At 44.0% G+C, this 24762-nt stretch overlaps 1 protein-coding gene across 1 annotated transcript in view; it reads left to right on the top strand.

Moving 5' to 3' along the window:
- The window catches only part of Dnah8 (dynein axonemal heavy chain 8), a 228267-nt gene that overhangs the window by 130042 nt on the left and 73463 nt on the right, over positions 1 to 24762 (top strand). The window contains 9 exon segments of the mRNA XM_026785784.1: positions 2063 to 2230; positions 3961 to 4176; positions 6698 to 6835; positions 8071 to 8198; positions 9159 to 9330; positions 11239 to 11394; positions 13808 to 13963; positions 17798 to 17980; positions 23033 to 23138. Coding sequence (XP_026641585.1) covers positions 2063 to 2230; positions 3961 to 4176; positions 6698 to 6835; positions 8071 to 8198; positions 9159 to 9330; positions 11239 to 11394; positions 13808 to 13963; positions 17798 to 17980; positions 23033 to 23138 — 1423 coding nt within the window.

The raw sequence follows: 24762 nt of genomic DNA, 5'->3' as shown, positions 1-24762 counted from the left end.
ATTCCTGCAGGCCAGAAGAGGGCACCAGATCTCATTACAGATGGCTGTGAGCCACCATGTGGTTGCTGGGAATTGAACTCAGGACCTTTGGAAGAGCAGGCAGTGTGCTCTTAACCACTGAGCCATCTTTCCAGCCCTCCTTGTGGATTCTTGAAGTTTCATGTAGGCATTAGAAATAATAAATTTGGTGGGCACATTGATAGTGTTCTGTCTGTCTATTATTTATCTAGTTATCTATTATTTATACCTATTTATTCATCATATCATCTATCACCTATCTATCTATTTTTCTATCTATCTATCTATCTATCTATCTATCTATCTATCTATCTATCATTTATCTACAATCTATTTGTGTACTTGCTTCTGCTGCTGCTAACAGCCTGGCTCCTAAGTTTTGAACTTTGTCCTAGTTATTCTGTCCCTACACACAGTAGGTCCACTCACACAGAAGCACCTGTAGAGTTCTAGAATAATCTTGACCTGTTACCTTTAGATGGACCTAGATGTCTTAGATCTCCTCTGCCTGCCAGGACTGCCTTCCCTAGCCTTTGTGCCCAATCACAGCCATTCTTCATAGCTGGGCCCAACCCTCACTCCTCCAGGTTTCCAGTTCTTCTGAGCTCTTCTGTGTTTTGCCATTGCCCTATCCTTCATGACAGAGATCCTGCTTTGAAGCTGTTGTCTTTTCTGTGCCTTCTTTGGGAGATTGTGGAGGCAAGGCTGCTTTTGTTTGCTCTTGTTGCTTTGAATAGAAGAACGCCTGTAGCCGTCACATGGATGAATACGTAGTAATCGCTTAGATCTGTGTCCAGGTTATATCCGCACTCCCTTGACGGGTCATGTAATGACATAGGAAAGAGAACACTGAGCTGGAGGAATCTTAAGATGCTGATTGATCTGACTCTCTTCATCTTTTTTTATCTTGGACGTCAGGTGTCTGAGTTCATTTTCTGTTGCTCTGAGGAGACACCATGACCAACGCAACTTATAAAAGAAAGAGCTTAACTGGGTTTGCAGTCCCAGAGGGCTAGTGTTTGTGATGGTGCAGTGAAGTCTCGTGGTAGGAGCTGTGGCAGCAGCTGAGATCTCACACAGCCGCCCCCAAACAGGAGAACAGGAGGCAGAGAGCACATTGGGGATGCCCTGAGTCTTTTGAAACCTCAAAGCCCCCCCCAACACACCTTCAATGAGACCACACCTCTGAATCCTTCCCAAACTGTTCAAACCAACTGGGGACCCAGTATTCATTCATATGAGCCTATGGGGCCATTTTCATTCAAACCATCACACCAGGCAATGACTTCATCTAAATCCAGCTTACAGTCCTCAGCATATTTTCATAAGTCATGTGCTGTAATAATTTTTCTGGTTTCCATGGAGTTTCTCCCCTTTCCAGAGACAGGACAGCTCAAAAAATGAAAACTAAAAGTAAGATTTCTGATATTCAGGACTTTGTCTCCTTCCTCTTTAAAAACACTCTTCTCCATTTTTGTATGTGTTGTATGCATATGTACACATTTGTGTGTGCACACACATGTGCACAGGTATATGCATATCTGCATGCACGTATGTATGGAGAGCAGAATTTGACATCAGATGTCTAACTCCACCACTCCCCACCTTATTTTTTGAGGCAGAGTCTCTCACTGAACCTGGGGCTGATTCAGTTAGATTAGCTGGCCAGCAAGCCCCTGGGAGCCTCCTGTCTTTGCGTTCCCGGGGCTAGGATGCAAGCTGTCTAACTGTTGCATACCAGTTATGTTAGCAGAGGTCTGGGCAGGGGGCTATGAGTGATAGTGACCCCTTAAGTCAGTCAGTTGAAGAGGCAACAGCAGGAATAAAGGTGAACAGAAATCGGAGCCCAACCATGAAGGAGCCATTATGCAGAAACCTTAGAGTTTGATCTCTTGAGGAATAATGTTAGGAATCGGAAGATAAAGAAATGTGCTTTTGATTGTTTTCTGCTTTAACCACTTAGAAGTATTAGGTTTCCATATATAAGCTTGTTAGTACCACTCAGGAAAAAAGAAATGATATTGATTCCTGTTCCCAACCACAGACCATCAAACCAAATGACATTGCCACAGTCAGGAAGCTCGCCAAACCTCCTCATCTGATTATGAGGATCATGGACTGTGTGCTGTTGCTATTCCAGAAGAAGATCGATCCTGTTACTATGGACCCTGAGAAGCCTTGCTGCAAGCCCTCATGGGGAGAGTCATTAAAGGTAAGGAGAACCTTGGTAAGTCTCATGAGGAGCAGCAGATGTCCCAGGACGCGGAGAATCAGCCCTGCAAGCTGGCAGGTTGCTGCCAACTGCCATGTATTCAAGAGTTTAGCTTCGACTTCACCTTATTCAGTATTTTTTCCTTCAGTATCATTTAGTGCCCATGAGAATAAATTTATAAAATGGAAAGGTTTATTTTGGCTCACTGTTTTTTTTTTCAGGCCATGACTGAATGGTCTTGGCACTTTGGGCCTGTGGCAAGGCAGGAGCCATGTGGTGTTTGAAGCATGCGGCAGGGGAAGTTACTTAGCTGGAGCAGGAAGTAAAGGGAGGAAGAGGAAGGGCAGGGTTCTAGTGTCCCCGTTTAGGGTTTGACAGGGAGGGATTGTAATTATAATATCCTGTTTTTGTTTCTTGGATGTGGAGTGTGCTCCACAGACTGATACATTCAAATGCTTCGTGCCAAACGGGTAGCTTTGTCTTGAGAAGTGTCATGTAGGCTTCAGGAAATGGAGCCTTGCTAGAGGAGGTGGGCCACTGGAGATGGGCCTTCAGTCTGACCCCCCTTCCTGAGTCTGTGTGCTTTCTGTTCTACCAAGAGGGATATGCAAGATCCAAGTCATAACACTGTATCACTCAAAATGTACATAGATTTAGAAGCTCAAATGTAGTAAGGAGGGCCGCTTGTTTGTTTCTCGGACACCCGGACTCCCAAAATAATCACATAGAAACTATATTAATTAAATCACGGCTTGGCCTATTAGCTCTAGCTTCTTATTGGCTAGCTCTTACATCTTAATCTAACCCATCTCCATTAATCTGTGCATCACCACAAAGTCATGGCCCACCAGCAAAGCTTCAGCACGTCTGTCTCCAGCAGTGGCTCCATGGCTTCTCCTTGACTCCGCCCTTCTTTTTCCCAGCATTCAGTTTAGTTTTCCCTGCTTAGCTAAGTTCTGCCTTGCTATAGATCCGAAGCAGTTTCTTTATTCATTAATGGTGATTACAGCATGCGGGGGGGGGGGGCGGAATCCGGCATCATTCAAAACCATTTTAAAAAAATGAGATATGCCCAGAACCAGTGGCATATTAACCAGCTTTGATGTGGGTCCAGCCGCATATCCAGAAGGTGGTCTTTACGGTTGGCGGTATTTAGATGCTGCACAGGAATGTGGATTTTCATCTCTCTCTCTCTCCCATGAAGTTAGAAAAAATTGTCAGTCTGTAGGTTTAGGGTGGCAATTACCAGTAAGGTTGGTGTGTTTAGAGCAGTTGATGCCTACCTCTTTGAAAAAAAAAATCAGTTGATGACTTAGTTTTCTATTTCTGTGGTAGGATACCATGATCATAGCATCTTACAGAAGAAAGGGTTTATTTGGAGCTTACGGTTTCAGACCATCATGGTGGGGAGCATGGTGGCAGGCAGGCTTGGCACTGGAGCAGTAGCTGAGAGCTCACATCTTGAGATACTACCACAAGGCAGAGTCTGATTGAAAATGATGTGGGCTTTTAAATCTTCAAAGCTTGCCCCCAGTGGCACACCTCTTCTGACGAGGCCACACCTCTTAATCCTTTTCAAACAGTTCCATCACCAGGGACAGAGTACTCAAGTATGTGAGCCTGTAGGGACCGTTTTCATTCAAACAACCATAGCTGATTGTTCCATACCAATGCAGGAAGGCAGGATTTCTTCTTTTCCAGACCTGAGAGATTGCCATACTGTCTTCCAGCTGATGAGTGCTACGGGATTCCTGTGGAGCCTGCAGCAGTTCCCCAAGGACACCATCAACGAAGAGACGGTGGAGCTGCTGCAGCCCTATTTTAACATGGATGATTACACGTTTGAAAGCGCCAAAAAAGTCTGTGGGAATGTGGCTGGCTTGCTGTCCTGGACGCTTGCTATGGCAATATTTTATGGCATCAACAGGGAGGTGTTGCCTCTGAAGGTAAATTTCCCTCTTCCTTGTAAATCGGTTCTTGGTAAAATCAATCATAAGAATTCCTGTGAGCAGACAGACTGTAACTTAGACCAATATGGGCAAATGTTTCTTTAGCCATGTTTTAATTTTGCTACTTATTTTTAAATTTTGTAATTTTTTTGTTCCCTGGCTAGCCCAGCACACCATGCTAACCTGATGTTCACAGAGATCTTGCCTGCCTGTGCCTCCCTCTTGGATTAATTCCACTGGGACTAAAGTCGTGGACCAGCATGTCTATTTTTTTTAATGCCCTTTAAAGTTTCTCCTCTTCTTTCTTTCTTTCTTTCTTTCTTTCTTTCTTTCTTTCTTTCTTTCTTTTTCTTTCTTTTTTTTTTATATCTGGTGAATACTTCTTGGCAATGCAGACAACGGAAACTAATTTGTTCACTTCAACAAGAAATTAATTTGTCAGGATAATAATCAAGCTGCCACAAAGGCAAGCTTGGCATGCCTCTCAGGTTGAGAGACTGGGGACGGAGTTTGCTCATGGCATTCCACACTAAGCTTGCAGAGGTGTGGATGAGCGCCTAGAAATGTCCCCGGTTGCAAACACTGAAGACTTGTGCAGTCTAAGATGAATGACCTGAGTTCCCTGTGAAAAGAGAGAAAGCCAGGGGTGAGGGGGTGGCTCAACCAGTGAGGCTTGTTTTGCAAGAGTAAATACCAATGTTCAATCCCCAGAACGCACGTGAAAACAGGTAGAGCGGCTGTAATCCCTGGGGTTCTGTGGCCAGTCAGCAGAGCCCAGCGTGTAAGTTCTGAGTAAGAGGTGAGAAACCCTATTTCAAAAAACAAGATGGACGGCTCTCAAGGAATGATACCCGAGGTGATCTCTGGCCTTACCCACACGTATTTACACACACACACACACACACACACACACACACACACACACACACACACGTCGTTCTACACCCAGTGAGGGCATCTTCTGTGTTCAAGGAGACAAAAGTCACCCTTAGGGATTCAACTATGCACAACACATCCCTACATACCCCCGGGCCTCAAACTCAACCCCCACACCCCTACTAACCTGAAAACATTGTGATTGATTGTTCTGCAGCTAGAAAATGGCTGAGCAAGCTGAGCATCACCATTCTTGAGAAGCCTTTTAATATGTGACTGCCTCTTTAAGCTCGAAATTGTGAATGAAATAGAAAATAAAGTTTTAATAGAGGGAAATGATGGGAAAACAGAAAACACACCCCAAACAAAGATACCAAATGAAATCTTAGTAGAAATTCAGAATTCAGAGTAAAGGCTCATAAAAGCAAAGTTTTTTTAATTAATAAAAAATATGATGCAAAGATCCAATTATAATAATGTGTCACCCAAAGAAATAAGATAGTATTGAACTAAATAAAACATAAAAAGGCATAAAAATCCATTTGTATCTTGAGTGGGAACCAATAGAAACACCCTGGTGGGACACTGGCATCTGCTATTGGTCCTTGTCAGATCAAGGGGGTCAGAGGCAGCTTTACCTGGGCCGGGCATGGTAGTGCAGGCCTTTAAGCCCAGCTCTTGGGAGGCAGGGGCAGGTGGGTCTCTGGGAGTTGGAGACCAGCCTGGTGTACATAATGAGAACCTGCCTAAATAAATAAGCAAGCAAACAAGTAAACAAGAAAGAAAACGAGACGTTAATCAGAATCTACCCCAGAGAGCTCTGGCTGTGTATTAGTGATTAATTATTTTAAAGTTGCAAGGAACAGATAATTACCATGCTGTCGGATTTAGAAAAAGAAACAAGATAACTACTGTTACAGCAACTTTGTTTCCAAAGAATCTTTAGGAAAGCAGCAAACCACATTACCGGCTTGTCCAGTGGTGATTATCCTTGTGTCGTTTTTAAGGATTAAAAGCCAGAGAGAAGAATAATGTGCAGAAATGTAGGGAAATATTAGTAAACTAAGGTGAACATCACGAAGTCTTATCACCAGTTGAGAAGCATAAGGGAGATGGCTCAGCTGTTAAGAGCACTGGCTGCTATTTCAGAGGGCCGGGGTTCCATTCCCAGCATCTATGTGGTGGCTCACAGCTCCAGTTCCCGGGGATCCAGTGCCCTCTTCTAGGCCATACGTGTAGGCAGAACACCCAAACACATAAAAATGATTTTTTTTATTTAAAAATATCTTAGGGATATGGGGCAATAATTTGAGTCTATTAAGTGAAAAGAATAAAAATGACATCTAGTGCCTTCTTAACACAGTGCTTATATCTAAGGAAAAAAAATCAGAGTTTTTAATTCTTCCTTTGCATTGTTGCATTTTCTGTGTTTCTCATAGTGAACATTAATAATTAAAAGGGGAAAATTAATAAAATATCCCCAAGACATCCTGCCTCCCCAGTTGTTGCCCTGAAACAGATGACCTCAGAAGTAGCATCCACTGCAAAAATTCTGTGATTTATGCGACAATTTACAAACTAAAATCATGAATGTTTCATAGAGCTTGTGTGCCTCTGGCGAACCTCTGCCCCTTCTTCCTAGGCAAACCTGGCCAAGCAGGAAGGCCGCCTGGCCGTGGCCAATGCAGAGTTGGGGAAGGCCCAGGCGCTGCTGGATGAGAAGCAGGCTGAGCTGGATAAAGTGCAGGCCAAGTTCGACGCGGCCATGAATGAGAAAATGGTGAGCTGGTGGAAGTGCTGTCCAGACACTCCACTGGAAGTCGCTTTGGATTGGAATTAGTGTAGTTTTTAGGCTTATACCTAAAACATGGACATCCTTGATGGGGTACCATGTGGTGTTTCAGTGCGTGGATATGTGGGATAACATTGAAGTCAGGGCACACGCTTATCTTCAGTATATTTGTTTCTCAAATACTGTGTTTCTTATATATGTGGGATCTAGTCTTAACATCCATCTATCTCTGTCTATTCATATCTATCCATCCATCTATATGTTTATCATCTGTGTATCCTGCCTGTATCTATCTATCTATCTATCTATCTATCTATCTATCTATCTATCTATATCTATCTATCATCTATCTATATCTATCTGTCCGTCCGTCCATCCGTCCATCCATCCATCCATCCATCCATCCATTTATTCCCATCTATCAGTATCTGTCTCTGTCTCTGATCTATCTATCTACCTATCATCTATTTGCAAATTACATAAAAACAGAAGGGAAACTTGGGGTTCAGGGAGGAACAGAACCATCAAAAGGGGAGGGACAACAACAGGGAAATGAATATGAGTGAAGTATAATCATATGCATGTATGGAAATGCCATAATGAAACCCATTATTTTGCATACCGACTGAAAAACTAATTAAAGAAATATCAGCATTTTTACCTTTATTGTTTTCTGGAAAATATTGAATAGAAATACTACTTTACACAATTTTAGAGTCTTTCTTATAAAATGTCCTTGAATTTTAGCCTCATTTACTGTTTATGTAACTAATTGTTCACTTTGGAGATAGAGTTTCACGCAGCCCATCTTTTCTCTGCTCAGCCAAAGATGGTCTTAAACTTCTGATCCTTCTGGAGCCCCACCCGTGGGGTGCTGGGATTACAGGCATGCACTGTCATGCCTAGCTTCGTGTGGTGCCGGGAATCAAACCCAAGGCTTCATGCATGCTAGGCAAGCATCCTACCAACTGAGCTACGTCCCTTGCCCTTTTCACATATATCCTTGAAATCCTCCAAAGTTAAAAAAAGATAACCAAACTGCTGTCTTATGAATGAAGGATCAAACTGTAATTAATATGGTAATTTGTTGCTCTATTATTTTCTAACTGCATTTATTTTGCAAACTGAGAAATTCCTCCGTGAGGTTTTATGTGTGAACACAACATGCCCCTGCTCAAGTGCTTTGAAAGGTTGTCTGAGCTGTTTCTCATTTCCACGTGCAGGATCTGCTCAACGATGCGGACATGTGTAGGAAGAAGATGCAGGCGGCCTCCACGCTCATCGATGGGCTGAGTGGAGAAAAAGTCCGCTGGACCCAGCAAAGCAAAGAGTTCAGAGCGCAGATTAATAGGTAGGAGTTTTAGTCTTGTGGGTTCCCTTATAACTCATCACTCCCATCCCACCTCTCTGTCACACATGAAGCCTACACCACCCACACTTGTCTGCATGCCCCCCACTGTGGCTGCAAACACATCTCTGAAGTAGAAAGCAAAGGGCCCCCCATGTGGCTCTGCAACATGAGTTTCTAGCTGGAGGCACATCTAGCAATGTTTGGGTTTGCCAAGACCGCCCGACACTTGTGTGGTTCCCTGGGCTTACCCTCAGTGATTTTGAACGTGTGCATTGGGCAGGAGAGAAGACTCAGTCAGTGAAGGGCTTACCGTGCAAAGATGCTGAAAGCCAGTGTGGTGTGGTGCACCTCTGGAATCCCAGAACTAGGAGGGTGAAGAGACAAGTGGATCCCTGGGACTTGTTGGTCACCCAGTGAGCTCCAAGCCAAAGAGAAAAGAAACCTGTCCCAAAAAACAGCATGTGTGTGTGTGAATGGCACCAATGTTTTGACATCTGACATCGACTTCTAGAGGATATACACAAGCGTGCAAGCTTGCTCACATACTTGTGTTCATGTGTGTGTGTGCATGCACACACGCATGCATGCATGCACGCCCACACACACACACAAGAGTACATAGGTTCCTGCACACACAAATGTGCACACATATGCACAAAGGCACACTAAGTGTTTGCTAAAACAGGCTGTGAATAGGCTGTGCAATAAGGAGAAAGCACGATCCTCACTGCAGGAAAAGAATTTGTTTACATCCCCTGAGCCACCCAAAAGTGACCCCTCTTACCCCTTTGTGTTTAGGGCTGTTTTTTTTTTTTTTGCACAGTTCCCTCCCCCCCTTCCCCGTCAGGGGCAAGGAAAGTCTGTGCCGCACACCCTATGGCAAAGCAAGTCTGCACCGTAGCTCCCCCAGGGACTCACCCTGAGGACTGGGCCTCAGCGGCTGCATTGCTCTCTCGACAGACTCGTAGGTGATGTTCTGCTGTGCACAGGCTTTCTCTCCTACCTCGGCCCTTTCAACCAGATATTCAGGAACTATTTGCTTAAAGACCAGTGGGAGTTAGAGTTGAAAGCGCGAAAGATCCCTTTCACTGAAAACCTGAATCTCATCGCCATGCTGGTGGACCCTCCGACTGTAAGTTTGACCTTTCCCCACCACATTGGAATTCCAGCCCTGTTTCAGTTCCTGCCGTCAGCAAAAAGGCAAAGGTCTGCCTTACTTTCCTGCAACTGGAAGCTGCTTCCTTAACTAAGATGGCTTAAATGGTTTTCCATTATTTGAAATGTTAATTCTTTTATGTTCTCTTTCAAAGATTTGAGTCAAAGGCAGTTGCTGCCTACGTATTATAGTGTATTATGTATGTAAATATGATATATACTAAGTATTATATATATTAGGTATCCTAGTATATTATATATATATGATATGTGTATTAGGGATACATATATATTATATGTATATATATTAGATATTATAGTATATTAGTGCCTTATTGCTGTTACAGAGTAAACTAAGAAAAACCAAACAAGGAAGGAAGGCTTCATTTGACTTAGAGTCTGAGGTCACAGTCCATCATGCGTGGAGAAGCATGGAGGTGGGGTTGTGAGGCTCCTGGTCCCTTTGCATCCCCAGTCAGGACAGAGAGGGGGGATGCTAGTGCAAAGCTCACTTTCTTCTTTTCATTTAGTGGGGGACCCCGGCCATTAGATGGGTGATGCCACTCGAATTCCAAGTGGGACTTCCCTCCTCATACGAACCTCTCAGAGGCCTTCCCAGGCGGCCCAGAAGTGTTTACCAACCCACTCCCACTGACACTCAAGATTAGCCGTCACGAATGGCTAACTCCCAGCATGCTCTGGTACTGATGACGAATGGCAGGCCTGACTTGCTGGGATTTTGATGCCAATGTCAGTTTTCAACACAACTCGCCAGGCTCCTGTATTCAGATCAACTTGTGTTTGAGCTTTGCAAACAGGCACCAGTTGCTGCTTCCTTGGGGAGACAGTGCTTTGAATTCCCCATGTTCTGTAGTTAAAGCCTTAAAAGTAGCCTTTAGCTCAAACAATGTTAGACTTATCCTTATAGGGAGTAGATTGTGTACAGGAGACACCGGGCCCTGGAAGGCAAGGTGGATCGAGGTTGTCCTCATGAATCTGGGTCTTTGGAGGACCTAGGGGTAATTCAGCAAAGGTAGACACTGCTTGGCTCACTGGATATCCGGAGATTTCATTGACTGTGATGCTATCCCATTTAAATTTGGGGAAGGACACAGTCATACTTACCATTGCTGAACTCCTACCAGCTTATCTCGGCCAGCGTCTCTCCAGCTGCGCAGTTACCTTCCGTAAGCCTTGTAGGCAGAACCAAAGGCCAGGACGCTCTGGGGGCTGGGGGCTATCTTCTTCTCTGATACTGGCCTCCTTTCATAATCTCTGTAAGTATAAAACATATATATATATACACATATGTATATATATATATACACATACGTACACACACACATATATACACATATGTATACACACACACATATATATACACATATGTATACACACATATATATACACATATGTATACACACACACACATATATATATACACATATGTATACACACACACACACACACACACACACACACACACACACACACACACACATATATACAGCCTAAGAGGACAAACAGATCAAGAGTGAGGACCCAAGTCTGGTTCTCAGCAGCCATGTCGGGAGGCTCACAGCCTTTGTAACTCCAGATCCAGGGGGAATAAGCTCCCTCTTCCGGCCTCTGCAAGCAGCGCACTCACGTGTACAAAACTACTCCCTACACATACGCATATACAAAATAAAAATCTAAAAGATGAATATTTACATTTGCATTCTAAACTTGACATCACTCGGCTCACGTTTGCAGGTTGGTTTGCTCCCCCACCCCCGCCCCAGACACCAGTTGCAGAGTCGGTTCCACTTTCCATTCTAAGCCCTCACCTACTAATGAACACGTTCCGGGTCTCTGAACGGGCACGTGCCCATTTCCCCTTCAGATTGGCGAGTGGGGCCTGCAGGGATTACCCGGCGATGACTTGTCGATTCAGAACGGCATCATCGTGACAAAGGCCACCAGATACCCTCTCCTCATCGATCCCCAGACTCAGGGGAAGACGTGGATTAAATCAAAGGAAAGAGAAAACGACTTGCAGGTGCGTCCCATTCAGCGTGTGTATAAATGATAATGTTTTCTCGGAGTCTCAGCAGACGCTCATGACGTTGTCGTCCGTGCTAGTCGGCTTGCAGTTACGACTGTGGCGAATGCTTGAGATGAACCAGTTTATAAAGAGAAAGGGTTTGTTGGGACTTAACAGTTTGGGAGAGTTTGGTCCATGGTCAGTCGGTTCAATGGCTTTAGGGTGAGGCAGCTGTCATGGCGGCAGTCTGTGGCAATAGGGCTCACCATGGCCGGAATGCAGAAGAGAAGAGAGAGAAAGGAGCTGTGGTGCTCTGGTTGCCTTAAAGGCCTGGCCTGGAGGTGTTAACTCATTCTTCTGTATGCTGCATCTCCCAGCGGCTCCAAGCCGAAAACCAAGTCTTTAACCCATGGCCCTTTGAGAACATTCCAGATGTAAACTGTAATGTCACGTTTCTTCTGGCCAGCGTTTGCTCATTTGTCCTCGCGTGTAGCAGCATCTGGAGCAACAACTCTGATGACGCCGTTTCTTTCGCATTCTTTTTATTGGTTCATTTATTTTTAGGATTCTCGGGTCCCACGCTGGCCTAGATCTTACTGTGTGAACAAGGATGACTTGGAACTTTTGATCCTCCTGCCTCCACCTCCCTAGCCTCTTTCCCTTCTTGATCCCACTCTCCCGATTCCTCTTCGCTTCCCTGGCACGGTTACTCTGGCCAGTGGAGAATGTGGCTTTTGTTTTGGACTTTGAGTTTGGACTAATAGGAAAGCTGCAGAAGGAGTGCCCCCTCAGCTGCCAGCCTCACCCAGGTACTTGGCACCATACAGTGCGCCCAAGTCCAGCATTGCCTGTAAAGCCTATTCTGGGGTTAATTCTAAAACTGGGTTAGATAAGGCCAGGGTTATGGCATTTCTGACTTCTTTGGGGATCATGTTGGCACTGGTCAGCTAGCAATATGGGCTATTGAGTGTTTCCTAGATCCTGTTCCCAGAATTCCTCATGCCCTGTGCATTTTTAAAATGTATTATTTCTTTCTCTCTCTCTCTCTCTCTCTCTCTCTCTCTCTCTCTCTCTGTCTCTGTGTGTGTGTTTGCGCAGTGTACATAGGGAGGCTACAAGACAAGAGGCAAGAGTCAGTTCTCTCCTCCACCATGTGGATGCCAGGGATAGAACTCGGGTCATCAGGCTTGGCAGTAGCTTGAGTCACTCCCTGGCCTCTCCTTTTTTTGTGAGATGTGGGTCCTGACTTGTTATAATTTTGCTTATATTTCTTTTGCTAATCAGAGTATCTTTTCACAGTGATGACCTTAGACCAAAGTCTTTATCAGTATCCCTTCAAAACCTCCATCTAATGCTTGCTAGCCCACCCCAAGACCTGTCTGTGTTTATCTGTGGTTCTGTTCTGGACTCCAAGTCTGACTACTTGAATTATTGCTTTTTGCACATTTCTCTCTGCTGAGCCATAAACTTCCTGCTAGTCATGTTTATGGTTTTTTCCATGTTTATATTTTCAGCAGAGCTCTTACATAGTGTAGCAATTCCAGTATTTATTGAATCTAAATGAATTCATTAAAGTGGGCCATCACTACTGGGGATATCATGTGACCATCTTGATAAGTGTGGGGAAAGTACTTGTTACCATCCAGCACCCACTCATGATCAAGCTGCCAGTAAACTAAGAAGAGGGGGGATCCCCTCCAACCCTATAAAGAGTTTTTATGAGAAGCCTACAACAAAGATGATAGTTAATGCTGAAATGTAGACAGATGTTCTTCTGAGTTCTGGGGTAGATCCTTGCTTCTCAGTGTATCACTTCTGATATCATCATTGAAGACTTATTTTAGCTTTGCGATGTGCGCGCCTGCGTTTCTGCACATGGATCTATGCGTGTGAGTGAAGTACCAGTAAGGGCCAAAAAGGGCCTCGGATCCCTGGAGCCAGAGCTGGAAGTGGCTGTGAGCTGTCCAGTGCGTATGCTGGGCCCTGCACTTGGGTCCTCCTGAAGAGCAGCAAGCTCCCCTAGCCCCCACAACCTCTCTCCAGCCACCTGACATTCTTATGTTTACTTACTTGTCATTCATGCATTTCAGAGAGCCCAGAGGCGATAAATACATATCAGAATACTCATGGTGCCTTGCCGTGTGTGAGTGATTCTCCAGTTGCTAAGTTTGAATAGGATGAGTCCGTGGCATTTAGTAAGATGAGCTCTGCCATACCATCTGAGCGCGTCCCTTCTATTCTGGACCGGAGACACTGTTTCAACAGTCGGCACTCTCCGGGGTTCTGGGAATGAACTCTTGCTTGTTACTTTTATTTAATTCCTTGCCCTTTCAATTCCCAGCCAGCCATCCAACAGATGGCTTCCTTTCCACTTAGCACCCGAAGCGCTGTCGGGGATGTTTTAGACTAAGAGGCTCTTTATCTTCAGGTGACGTCTCTGAACCACAAATATTTCCGCACACACCTGGAGGACAGCCTCTCCTTGGGTCGCCCCCTTCTCATTGAGGACATTCGAGAGGAGCTGGACCCTGCTCTGGATAATGTACTCGAAAAGAACTTCATTAAATCGGGCACTGCTTTCAAGGTGAGTGTTTCGTAAAGGATAAAGAACACTGGTGGCCTCCTCTTGGCCTCAGCTCAGTGGTCGAGCTGTCTCTTTGGGGTGGTGATGTTTTGTGCACTGGAAACCAGCATGTTCAGATGGGCTGTTTCCTCTAGGTGATTGCTTCTAGACGCCAACAGCTTATTTCTTGCCTGTTCCCTTCCAAAGTGGTAGCTATTGCTTTTCTGTTTAAAACATACTTTATTTTAATTATGTGTCCATTTGTGTGTGGGGGTGTGTGTGCATGTGAGTGCAGGTGCCCTCAGAGGCCAGAAGAGGGCGCCAGATCCCCTGGAATAGACAGTAAAGGTGCCGATGAACGGCTAGTGTGTGGATGCTGTGAACTGAACTTGGGTCTTCTGTAAGAGCAATATTGTTCTTAACCATTGAGCCATCTCTCCAGCTCCAACTTTACTCTGCTTTGAGTTGATTTAATTCTTAATTTAAAAATAATCACACATATTTATAGGGTGTAATGTCGTGTACTTGACAAAATTACTGAAAGAGTTCTTGAAATTTTACCCTTTAATGGATACATACAAATGAAATGTACTTATTGGTGGGCGCCATGCAATTCTGATTGTTTTTATTGTTTTTATAACATATAAAAAAAAAGCCCCAGAAGGGCAGTATCCTTTTAAGAGTATTCATTTGGTAGAAATGAAGTAACACATTAAGGAAACAGGTTTCTTATCTTAATAACAATATAATAGCGCTACACGGAAATGACATATATATTATATTAGCTATATATTAGAAAAGTGGTTTTGCAAGCCAAATGCATATGCAAATCCAAGAAAACCTGGGTCTCCTCACTGAAGAAAATAGCACTTTAATAAAGCCTGTAGACATTGATTTGTTTGTTTCTGTCTTTACTAACTTTCAGTCTAAACTCAATGACTTTGCTAGAAGCCACGGAATTCTGTTCCCGACTGCTGATGCCAACACAAATTATTTTCAATATAAGTGTCTCTTTTTTTAATTGGTCTCATTCTCTACTTTGAAGGTTCATTGGTTTTATTTCTTGATAAATGACAGCATTTAGATTCGATCATTTCACTTCCAGTTTGTTAAATTCCCTGACTACTAGGGAAGATGTGAGGAACGCGGGTTTTCTTCTTAAACACAGATTTACCTGGTTCTCTTTACAGCGTGAATCCCTCCCTCCCATTTACGTGTGTGTGTGCGCGTGTATGCGTATGTGTTTGCGTGTAGAATGAGTCATTCCCAGCAGCCTTCTGCCTTAGCCACCGAGGCAGGTCTCAGAGTTCACCAACATGACTAGCCTCCCTAGCTAGCTTGCTCTGGGGTCTCCTGTCTTTACTTTCAGAGACTGGAATCACAATTACAGGTGGGTTGCCAGGTTCCCCCAGCAATTTTTTTTTTTAGTTTTTTGAGACAGGGTTTCTCTGTAGCTTTGGAGCCTATCCTGGCACTAGCTCTTGTAGACCAGGCTGGCCTTGAACTCACAGAGATCTGCCTGCCTCTGCCTCCCGAGTGCTGGGATTAAAGGCGTGTACCACCACCGCCCAGCTCCTCCAGCAGCTTTCATGTGATCTGGGAATCCAGACTTCAGTCACCATGCTTTCGTGACAAGCTATTAACTCCTGAACCATCTCCCGAGCGCCGCACTTTCAACAAATGCATATGGAGCATTGGTGATCTACTGAAGCCTGGAAGAGTTAATTTAACTTAACGAATAAAACTGAGTCAAGAATTCCTCTTGTCTTCCCGTGAGGTTACAAAGTGCAAATTTTCTTTGCAAGAAAAGGGAGCCAGGAATAAAATCTTGGCGATTGCTTCGGCTGTTGTGGGTTCGCCCACAATTTTGGAATCATTCTTAGAAGTGTTCGGTTGATGGGAGCCGGAAGGAGGCTCAGCTCTTCAGAGCCCGTGCTGCACTTCCAGGAAGGGTTCGGTTCCCAGCATCCACAGGGCAGCTCACGGCTGCCTGTAATTCCAGTTCCAGGTGATCTAAAGCCCTCTTCTGACCTCTGTGGCGACCAGGCACGCATGTGGTACAGATATATACATGCAGGCAAAACACTCATGCACACACACACACACACACAAAATTTAAAAAACCCATTTAGTTGACAAATAGAGAATATATGTATATATATATACATATATATATGTATATATATATATATATATACATACACACACATCCATCTTCAAAGGGTACCATGTGGTGTCTTGTTATTTGTGTATGTTGTGTAATATACAGTCGAATGCATGACTAGCCCATTTGGTGCCCATCTGTGCAATAGATGTCTGGGATATGTCAGGCTAGGAATGGAAGTTTGTGCTCTTTGGCCAGCCCTCCCCCAACACCCAGGCCACCCCTTACCTTCCCCTTCCCTGCACCAAATATCCTGTGTTGGATTCTCAGCTTCTAGGAGCTCCACCCTTTTAGATTCCATGTGTAAGGGTCGAGTCATGTATAGTGTTTGTCCTTCTGAGCCTGGCTTGTTTTGTAAGAAAGGTTACAGAGCCGCCACCACTGAGGTTGCTTACAGGACCTTGGGATTCTCGTCCTCAGTTTGAGGCTGTGTCAGAGGTTGTAGCAAGGTTCCCATCCCATGTTCAGTCAGGACTCATTAGAAATTTAAGTCATTTAAAAATGATAAGGTTTTCTACCTGGTTTTTAAAAAGTAAAAAATGTCACATACGCACATACATACACACACACACACACACACACACACACACACACACGAAATAAGTTGAGCAGTAGTGGCACAGAGATAAGTGGATCTCTGTGAGTTCAAGGCCAGCCTGGTCTACAAGAGCTAGTTCTAGGACAACTAGGGCTGTTACACAAAAAAGTAAAAGTTTTGTTTTTTTAATATACTACAAATAGTAGTGTTTAAGGTTAATATTATGTTTCTAATATTTATTTTGAAAATTATATCGACTCTGTTGTCAAATATGTTAGAGATACGGCTGTGGAATGCAGAAAAGAAGTGATAGTTCCTAAAAACAGTTCTGCACTCGGATATAATTTCACTGTCTAGGGGAAAATAATAAAATTGATGCGGGTTGATAAATGCTGGAATTTAAAGTCAGGTCTTGGACGTGCCTAGGTTTTCCTTTATTCCTTGTTGGTTTGAGATCAGCTTCTCATTCGATTTGCTGTGGACAGCAGCTGAGAGCATCTCCAGGCAGAAGGACAAATCTGAATTGCTCTAAGTTGGACAGGCTTTGTTATTTAAGATCTGTGATTAAAATTTCCCAACTCTCCTTCCCAATTGATCCACACATCAACAGCCTTGACCCCCTGGGGAACCCATTCCTATCTCAAACTCTCAGTGCCCCTGTCCCCGCCCCATGCCCCTGCATCTTTTAAATTGTTTTCTTTCTTTCGGGTTATACAACATTTGTATCCTTTTAAAAATTTAGATTAAAATTTTGTTTTAGAATTTCATACGTATTTACATCATTTTCCACCCCTCCCTCCCATTGTTCCAGCACCTTCTGTCTCTTCCTACATACTCCCAAATCCATGACCTCTTCTACAGTTATTCTTGTCACACACACACACACACACACACACACACACACACCGTACTGAGACAATTTAGTGTTGCCTATTTGTATATATTCTTAGGGCTGACCACTTGGGATTGCATGACCTGTTGGGACCTCGCCTCTCCCCCTCTCAGAAGCCATTGATTGCCTATAGCCTTTCTTATAGAGGAGGGGCTGTATGGGGTTTCTCCCATCCACATGGGTCTATCCACTGGTATCATCGTGTAGGTCTTGTTTAGGCAACTTGAAGCTGTTTTTAATTTCACATTTGAACTTATGTAGGTGAAAGTCGGTGACAAGGAATGTGACATCATGGACACATTTAAGCTTTACATCACCACAAAGTTGCCAAATCCTGCCTTTACCCCCGAGATCAATGCCAAGACGTCGGTCATTGACTTCACTGTCACCATGAAGGGACTCGAGAACCAGTTACTCAGGAGGGTCATTCTAACAGAGAAACAGGTAAGTACTCCCAACATAAAAGCTCTAACTCACAATAAGTGTTTAAAATTGATCAGGAGGGTCCGTGAGATGGCTCAGGAGGTAAAGGTATAAGCAGAGACTGTTGGTTCATTTAGTGGTCACCCAGACCCGAATAATAACACAGAAACTATATTAGTTACAATACTGTTTGGCCAATAGCTTAGGCATATTTTTAGCTAACTCTTACATCTTAAATTAACCCATAATTCTTGTCTGTGTTAGCCATGTGACTTGGTACCTTTCATCAGTGAGGCATTCTCATTTTGCTTCCTCTGCATCCGGGTGATGACTGTAGACTGAGCCTTTCCTCTTCCCAGAATTCTCCTGTTCTCATTGTCCCGCCTCTACTTCCTGCCTGGCTACTGGCCACCAGCTCTCAAAGCCATGGCTTTAATCCTAGCCACATTAATTCCTTAGCAAATTAAAGACTCTTGTGGTCAGAAAAAGAGAGAAGATACAATAAAGATAGATTCAGATGAAAAAAAAAAACCTCTAAACGGTTTACAATGTGTTTAAAAATATATGTAGGCTTGAGAGAGAAAAGAAAAAGGATAAAGTTTTTTAAAAAAGAAAGAAAAAGAGTAGTTAGGTGTGGTGGCATACACCTTTAATCCCAGCACTTAGGAGGCAGAGGTTGGAGGATCTCTATGTGTTCAAGGACAGCCTGGTCTACAGAGTGAGTTCCAGGAGAGCCAAAGATAAACAGAGAAACCCTGTCTCAAACCCCAAAAATTAAAAATAAAAGTTAAATAGATTTTAAAATAAAGCCACCTAAAGATGGAAAATACACAGAGAATCTGGATACTATATGTTATTGTCTTGTCTTTGAATGGTTTGATGGCTGATACTCTTTGTTTAGGGTATTGGTTACAAGTTGTTATGGATAATGGTCAGGATAAAAGCTAAACAAAGAACATTAGATTCAGAGTTCTTGTTTTGAAACGAAAAAATATATGACTCAGTTATCCTCAATCTCCAGACAACACACACACACACACACACACACACACACACACACACACGCACACACACACTTCCTGCTCCTGTTCTTATATCTTTGTGTGTATTGATTCTGCACATTTCAATCCATAGTGCTGTGTATTGTCTTGAGACACCTGAAAAAATTTAATAAAAGCAATGATCCCAGAGAAAAGAAAATTCCCCTGGATGGCCAATATATGTACCCTATAAAGATTTGTCACTTGTATTGGTTTAATAAAACACTTACTGGCCAGTAGCCAGGCAGGAAGAATAGACGAGGTGACCAGAATGGGAGAATTCTGGGAAGAGGAAAGGCTCAGTCTGCAGTCATCACCTGGATGCAGAGGAAGCAAAATGAGAATGCCTCACTGATGAAAGGTACCAAGTCACATGGCTAACACAGACAAGAATTATGGGTTAATTTAAGATGTAAGAGTTAGCTAATAATATGCCTAAGCTATTGGCCAAACAGTATTGTAACTAATATAGTTTCTGTGTGATTATTCGGGTCTGGGTGGCCAGGAAATGAACAAACAGTCTCTGCTTACTTAAAGGTGCTTGCTACCAAGCCCGAAGACCCGAGTTCCATCCCTGGTACCCACATGGTAGAAGGAGGGAATCAACTCTTAGGTTGTTGCATGCCCCCATAAACAAACAAACAAACAAACAAACAAACGAATGTAATTAATAAAATAGATTAGGATGTTGTTTTAGCAAATATATGGAAAATATAAGCCAGTCATATTTCCTCTTGTTAGCATAAGGAAATATTTCTTTCTCAGTGATAATTTCTGTTAGAAAATTATATGACTCAGTTATCCTCCATCCCTAGACAATAAACACACACACACACACACACACACACACACACACACACACTTCCTGCTTCTGTTCTTATATCTTTGGGTGTATTGATTCTGCACATTTCAATCCATAGTGCTGTGTATTGTCTTGAGACACCTGAAAAATTTAATAAAAACAACGATCCCAGAGAAAAGAAAATTCCCCTGGATGGCCACTACCCACTGCTGGGATTTCTGATATTGCAGTGCAATAATGTAATGATATAAGAAACAATATTTCAAATGTAATTTGCATTGGAGTGGGGAATCAATTAGGTATAACTAAGGGTATTGGTGGAGCAAGGAGCACCTTAGGCCTGTAATATTTTAAGAGATAGATATCTTTTAAGATGTTCGGAAAACTCAATTTTATGCATAAAATATATTTGCATATATTAACTATATTTGCATAAAGCACAAGATAGTTTACACTTACTTTGATATAATTCATTTTAGTATTCAAGGAAAAGGCAAGGTGAGCGATAATAAGAGCAAAGAGGCATGGGGGGAGGAAGAGAGTGATGGGTGAAGAGAGGGAAGGGAAGGTGTATGGGTGGAGGGCCGTGGGATGAGGAGAGATGCTTCAGAAGGTAAAGAGATGTGACACCATCTCTCCTTCAGGAGCAAAATAGCAACGGCATCCTACTTGTTTACTAGAAGTGGTTCCCCACTAGGGGCAGACCATCAAAACCCTAGCCTTCCAGATGGCTACCTCCATCACCTCTGGTCCACACCAGTCTCCAGTGATGGACAGGTGCTGCTGGTCTAGTCTGAATGGTTTCTTATTGGTGTAGCTCCCCCACGAGGCTGTATTACCTGAAGTTCTCTCCAGTGCCCACATCCCTCTTCTTAACGCTGATGCCTCTTTAAAACACCCACTGGCATGCTTGGGCCAGCCTTGCTGGAGAGCACTGAAGACAAGCTTTATAAGCAGAGTGTCTCCTCCTGACAGCCCTGGAGTCACAGAGGATGAGGGTCTGTCCCCATCTGTGACAACGTTTCCCAAGGCCTCCTGGAAGCCCCTCAGGTCCCCATGATACCTGCCTTTCCCTATTGTATTAAAAAGGAATTGAGTGTGATTTCATTATTTTCATTTCATATATATTTCATTTCATTTCATATATATTTCATTCATATATGTACACACATGTGCATGTGAAGGTGTGTGTTTGTGTTCATATATGTGCACACATATGCGTATGTGAAGGTCTGTTCATATACGTGCACACGTATGTGCATGTGAAGGTGTGTGTTCATATATGTGCACACATGTACCTATGAAGGTTCATGCTCACATATATATACACACATGTGCATGTGAAAGTGTGTGTTCATATATGTATACATATGTATATGCGAAGGTATGTATTCATATATGCACATGCATGTGCATGTGAAGATGGGTGTTCATACAATATACATATACATGCATGTGTGAAGGTGCGTGTTCATACATGTGCACATATATGCACTTGTGAATATGTGTATGTTCACATATATGAACACATGTGCAAATGAAGGTCAGAGGCCAATGTCAGGTATCTTTCTTGATTATTCTCCACCTTATTTTTTGAGACAGATTCTGTCACTGAATCTGGCACTCACCAGTTAGGCCAGATGACTGGCCAGCAAGCCCTTGGGATTGCCCTGTCTCCAATTCTCCAGCACTGCAGTTCCAGGCATGCTTCACCAGGTTCAGCTTTTTACACAGGTGCTGGTAGTCAGGACCTCCTCCTAAGTCCGCATGCCTGTGTAGTAAGCACTTTACCATCTCAACCACCTCTCCATCCCCTGGGATGGTTATTTCAGTGGAAGCAGTTCCTTAGCTAGTCTCCTGCAAGCATGGCCACACTCGTCACCATCCTAGCGCACCCCACAGCCTGACAGTGGGATGGCAGGGACACTAGTCAGGGTTCGAGGACAGCGATTAGGTCCATCTCTGCAGCGACTACTGTGGGTGGCACTGGGATGCTCTGCAGGGGTTCCACCTTCTCCCAGGTAGACAATAAGCGATGGGAACGAAAGTCCTCCACTCTGCCAAGCCTCAAAGTGGGTGCTCTCAAGAATTTACAGCTCCTGCCTGTTAGATGCCAAATTCTGGATGAAAATAATGTGTAAGCAGACTGATTGAAGTCATGAAAGGCATTTGACTCAGTGCCAGGCTGTAGCTTTTGATCATCCATTTGCTTTCAGAAGACTTGTGAAGTTAGTGGGGTTTCTGAAGCAGCTTTGCAAGGACTGTTCTCAAGTTAGCGCTTTGATTTACCTTGAAATATAATCCTAAATGCAAAATGTGATTCTGCATATAGATGAGGAAATGCTGCTGCCTGAGTGTCACAGAGGGCTAGGATGTGGCTTAGTCGGCAGAGGATTTGCTCAGCATGCACAAAACCCTCAGTTCCAATTCACAATCAGCGCATGTGCAAACACAAGCCTGTAATCCAGCACTAGGGAGGTGGGAACAGGAGAGTAAAAAGTTCAAGGTCACCCTCAGCTCCTTGGTGAGTTTAAGGCCATTCTAGGCTACAGGAGATCCTGTCTCAAGAACAAAATAACAACAACAACAACAGCAACAACACACACACAGAGCCATATATGTGCTCTCTGGGTTTAATGAGAAACTTTGCTTCCATATTTAAGGTAGAAGAGCAATTCAGGATGATTCTGAACATCACCCACATACATCACCACATACACCACATACACCCACATACATGTAGGAGCCCCAACACGTGTAAAACATATATATATATATATATATATATACATACACATATATATGCACACATGCATGCCCCTTCACATCTGTGAAAAAAATAAGTAAAAAGATGACTATTATTAAGGGCACTTTGATTTAGACTCTACAAGAATGCCTGTCACTGTTAAACATAGCCGAGTGTTTAGGAGTAAAGAGTCTCTGGGGATCTGAACTCAGGTTTTCATAGTTGTACATAAGGTGTGTTATTGACTGGGCCATCTCTCAGCCCCAGCACTATGGAATGTTAGCACCAGTGAGCATCGCTTTCTCAATTATCCAGAGAAACAAAAATATAAATTGGTCTGACTAATAATAATCCTTTCTCCCATCATTCAAGACACAATTTTGTTGAACCCTTTGGTGTTGCTGGTAAAACTCCAGCGAGCCTGGTTTTCTGTAAGCACCAGTGATGAGGATGCCCAGGTTCCATTGTCTGTGTCTTGACCACAGGAGCTGGAGTCGGAGAGGGTGAAGCTTCTCGAGGACGTGACTTTTAACAAGCGGAAGATGAAGGAGCTTGAGGACAACCTGCTGTATAAGCTGAGCGCCACGAAAGGTACCACGTCCTTAAGAGGCCATCAAGCCCTGGCTCCCGAGGAAGGAGCTCATTTACTTGCGGGCCCCCTTCAGTGCCACGGTGACCACAGATGGGAGGAAATAGCTCACTTCCCAATGCACAAGCAGGCGGGGTGGCTTCCGTGTCTGCGTTAAAGAAACACCACGGGGAATCTGATGTCTGAATTAGCAAGTGGAGTCAGCGGCTGAGACTAGTTCCACCTTGTTGATATAATCACCCTCTCCTGAGCCAAACAAGGGCTCCTAAACAGAACCTAGGAGCTCATGATGGCCTCATTTGCTTGCCCAGAGGACGCGCGTGTGTTCCGTCTTTTTTATTTTTATTTTATTTTTATCAATCAATCAGCTCTTTCATTTAGCATCGAAATGAAGCTACTATGATGGGTCACGTACAGCACGTGCCACTTGTAATCAGGAAAACGTGTCTAACCGAGGGCCTGGCTCATCTCAGATGACTCCCACTTAGAAGTCAAGGGTACTGTCTCCTCTGGGTAGCCAGAATCATCATACCACACCCCAGTTTGCGGCGGTGCCCTCTCTGTCATACACTGAAGAAAAAAGGTTTTCTGTGCAGACCTGTAACTCCAGCCCTTGGGAGGAGTACCTGAGGCAGGAGGATTGCTGTGGGCTGCCAGGGCTACATAGTAAGCACCAGGCCAGTCAGAGCTATACAGCAAGACCTTGGCTCCCAACAAGGAAACAAACAAACAAAAAACAACCCCAAAATTTTATGCAAAGAAAAGAGAATCAACAAGCCCAACAGTATTCTTTAGGCAAACCCAGCAGCCCCGTTCAATTCCACCATGTGTTAGTAGTTGACTTAGAAGTCCATTCCGTTGTCACTTTAATCTCTGGGTCAGAAGAAAACTAAACCTCAGTATCCAAGAATGATGATGGCCTTAGGATGCCCTCAAGGCCAGGTGTGGTGGCACACACCTGCAACCCCAGCTGCTTGGGAGGCTGGGGCACAGGGATTGGGGATGTGAGACCAGCTTGGGCTATAGTAACGAGAGCTGGTCTCAAAATAAAATCTTAAAAAAGGAGCTATGATTCTGGCTGTGGGATAGCATGGCCCAAACATGCGTTATACATACACACCTCCATACATGCGTACACACAGTGAGCTCGGTGAAAAGCAGGTCTTGGCTTTCTTGGTGAGACACTTCCACTATAGCCCAGTTAATTCTTGTTAGAGGTGTAGAGTGGCCTAGTTGTCCCTAACAAGTGCTCTTTCACTCAAGAAGTGGGGAGAGAATGTCCCACTCGTCTGCCAGCTCCTCAGCCTGGGTACAGTGCTTGCATTAGCTCGTACCCCGAGATAAAGAACTTATGACCTGGAGACACCGTGGCGAGAACTGCCAAGGCAATAATGGGGTGACAGTGTATCCCACAGGTGACGCTGATACCCCTGGAGACAGGGTTCTTGTCTTCAAACATTTGAACCTGTTGGGCAGGGGAGATGGCTCAGCCAAAAATGTGCTTGCCTGGCCAAGCAAGAGGATGGACCTAGTTAGGTTCACTAGAATCCATTTTAAAAAGCCAGATGTGAGCCGGGTGGTGGTGGCGCACGCCTTTAATCCCAGCACTCGGGAGGCAGAGGCAGG

The sequence above is a fragment of the Microtus ochrogaster genome, linkage group LG2 (assembly GCF_000317375.1).
Source record: "Microtus ochrogaster isolate Prairie Vole_2 linkage group LG2, MicOch1.0, whole genome shotgun sequence".
NCBI lineage: Eukaryota > Metazoa > Chordata > Mammalia > Rodentia > Cricetidae > Microtus > Microtus ochrogaster.
Note: the sequence above shows the minus strand (reverse complement) of the source record. Positions and strands in the feature narration are given on the sequence as shown.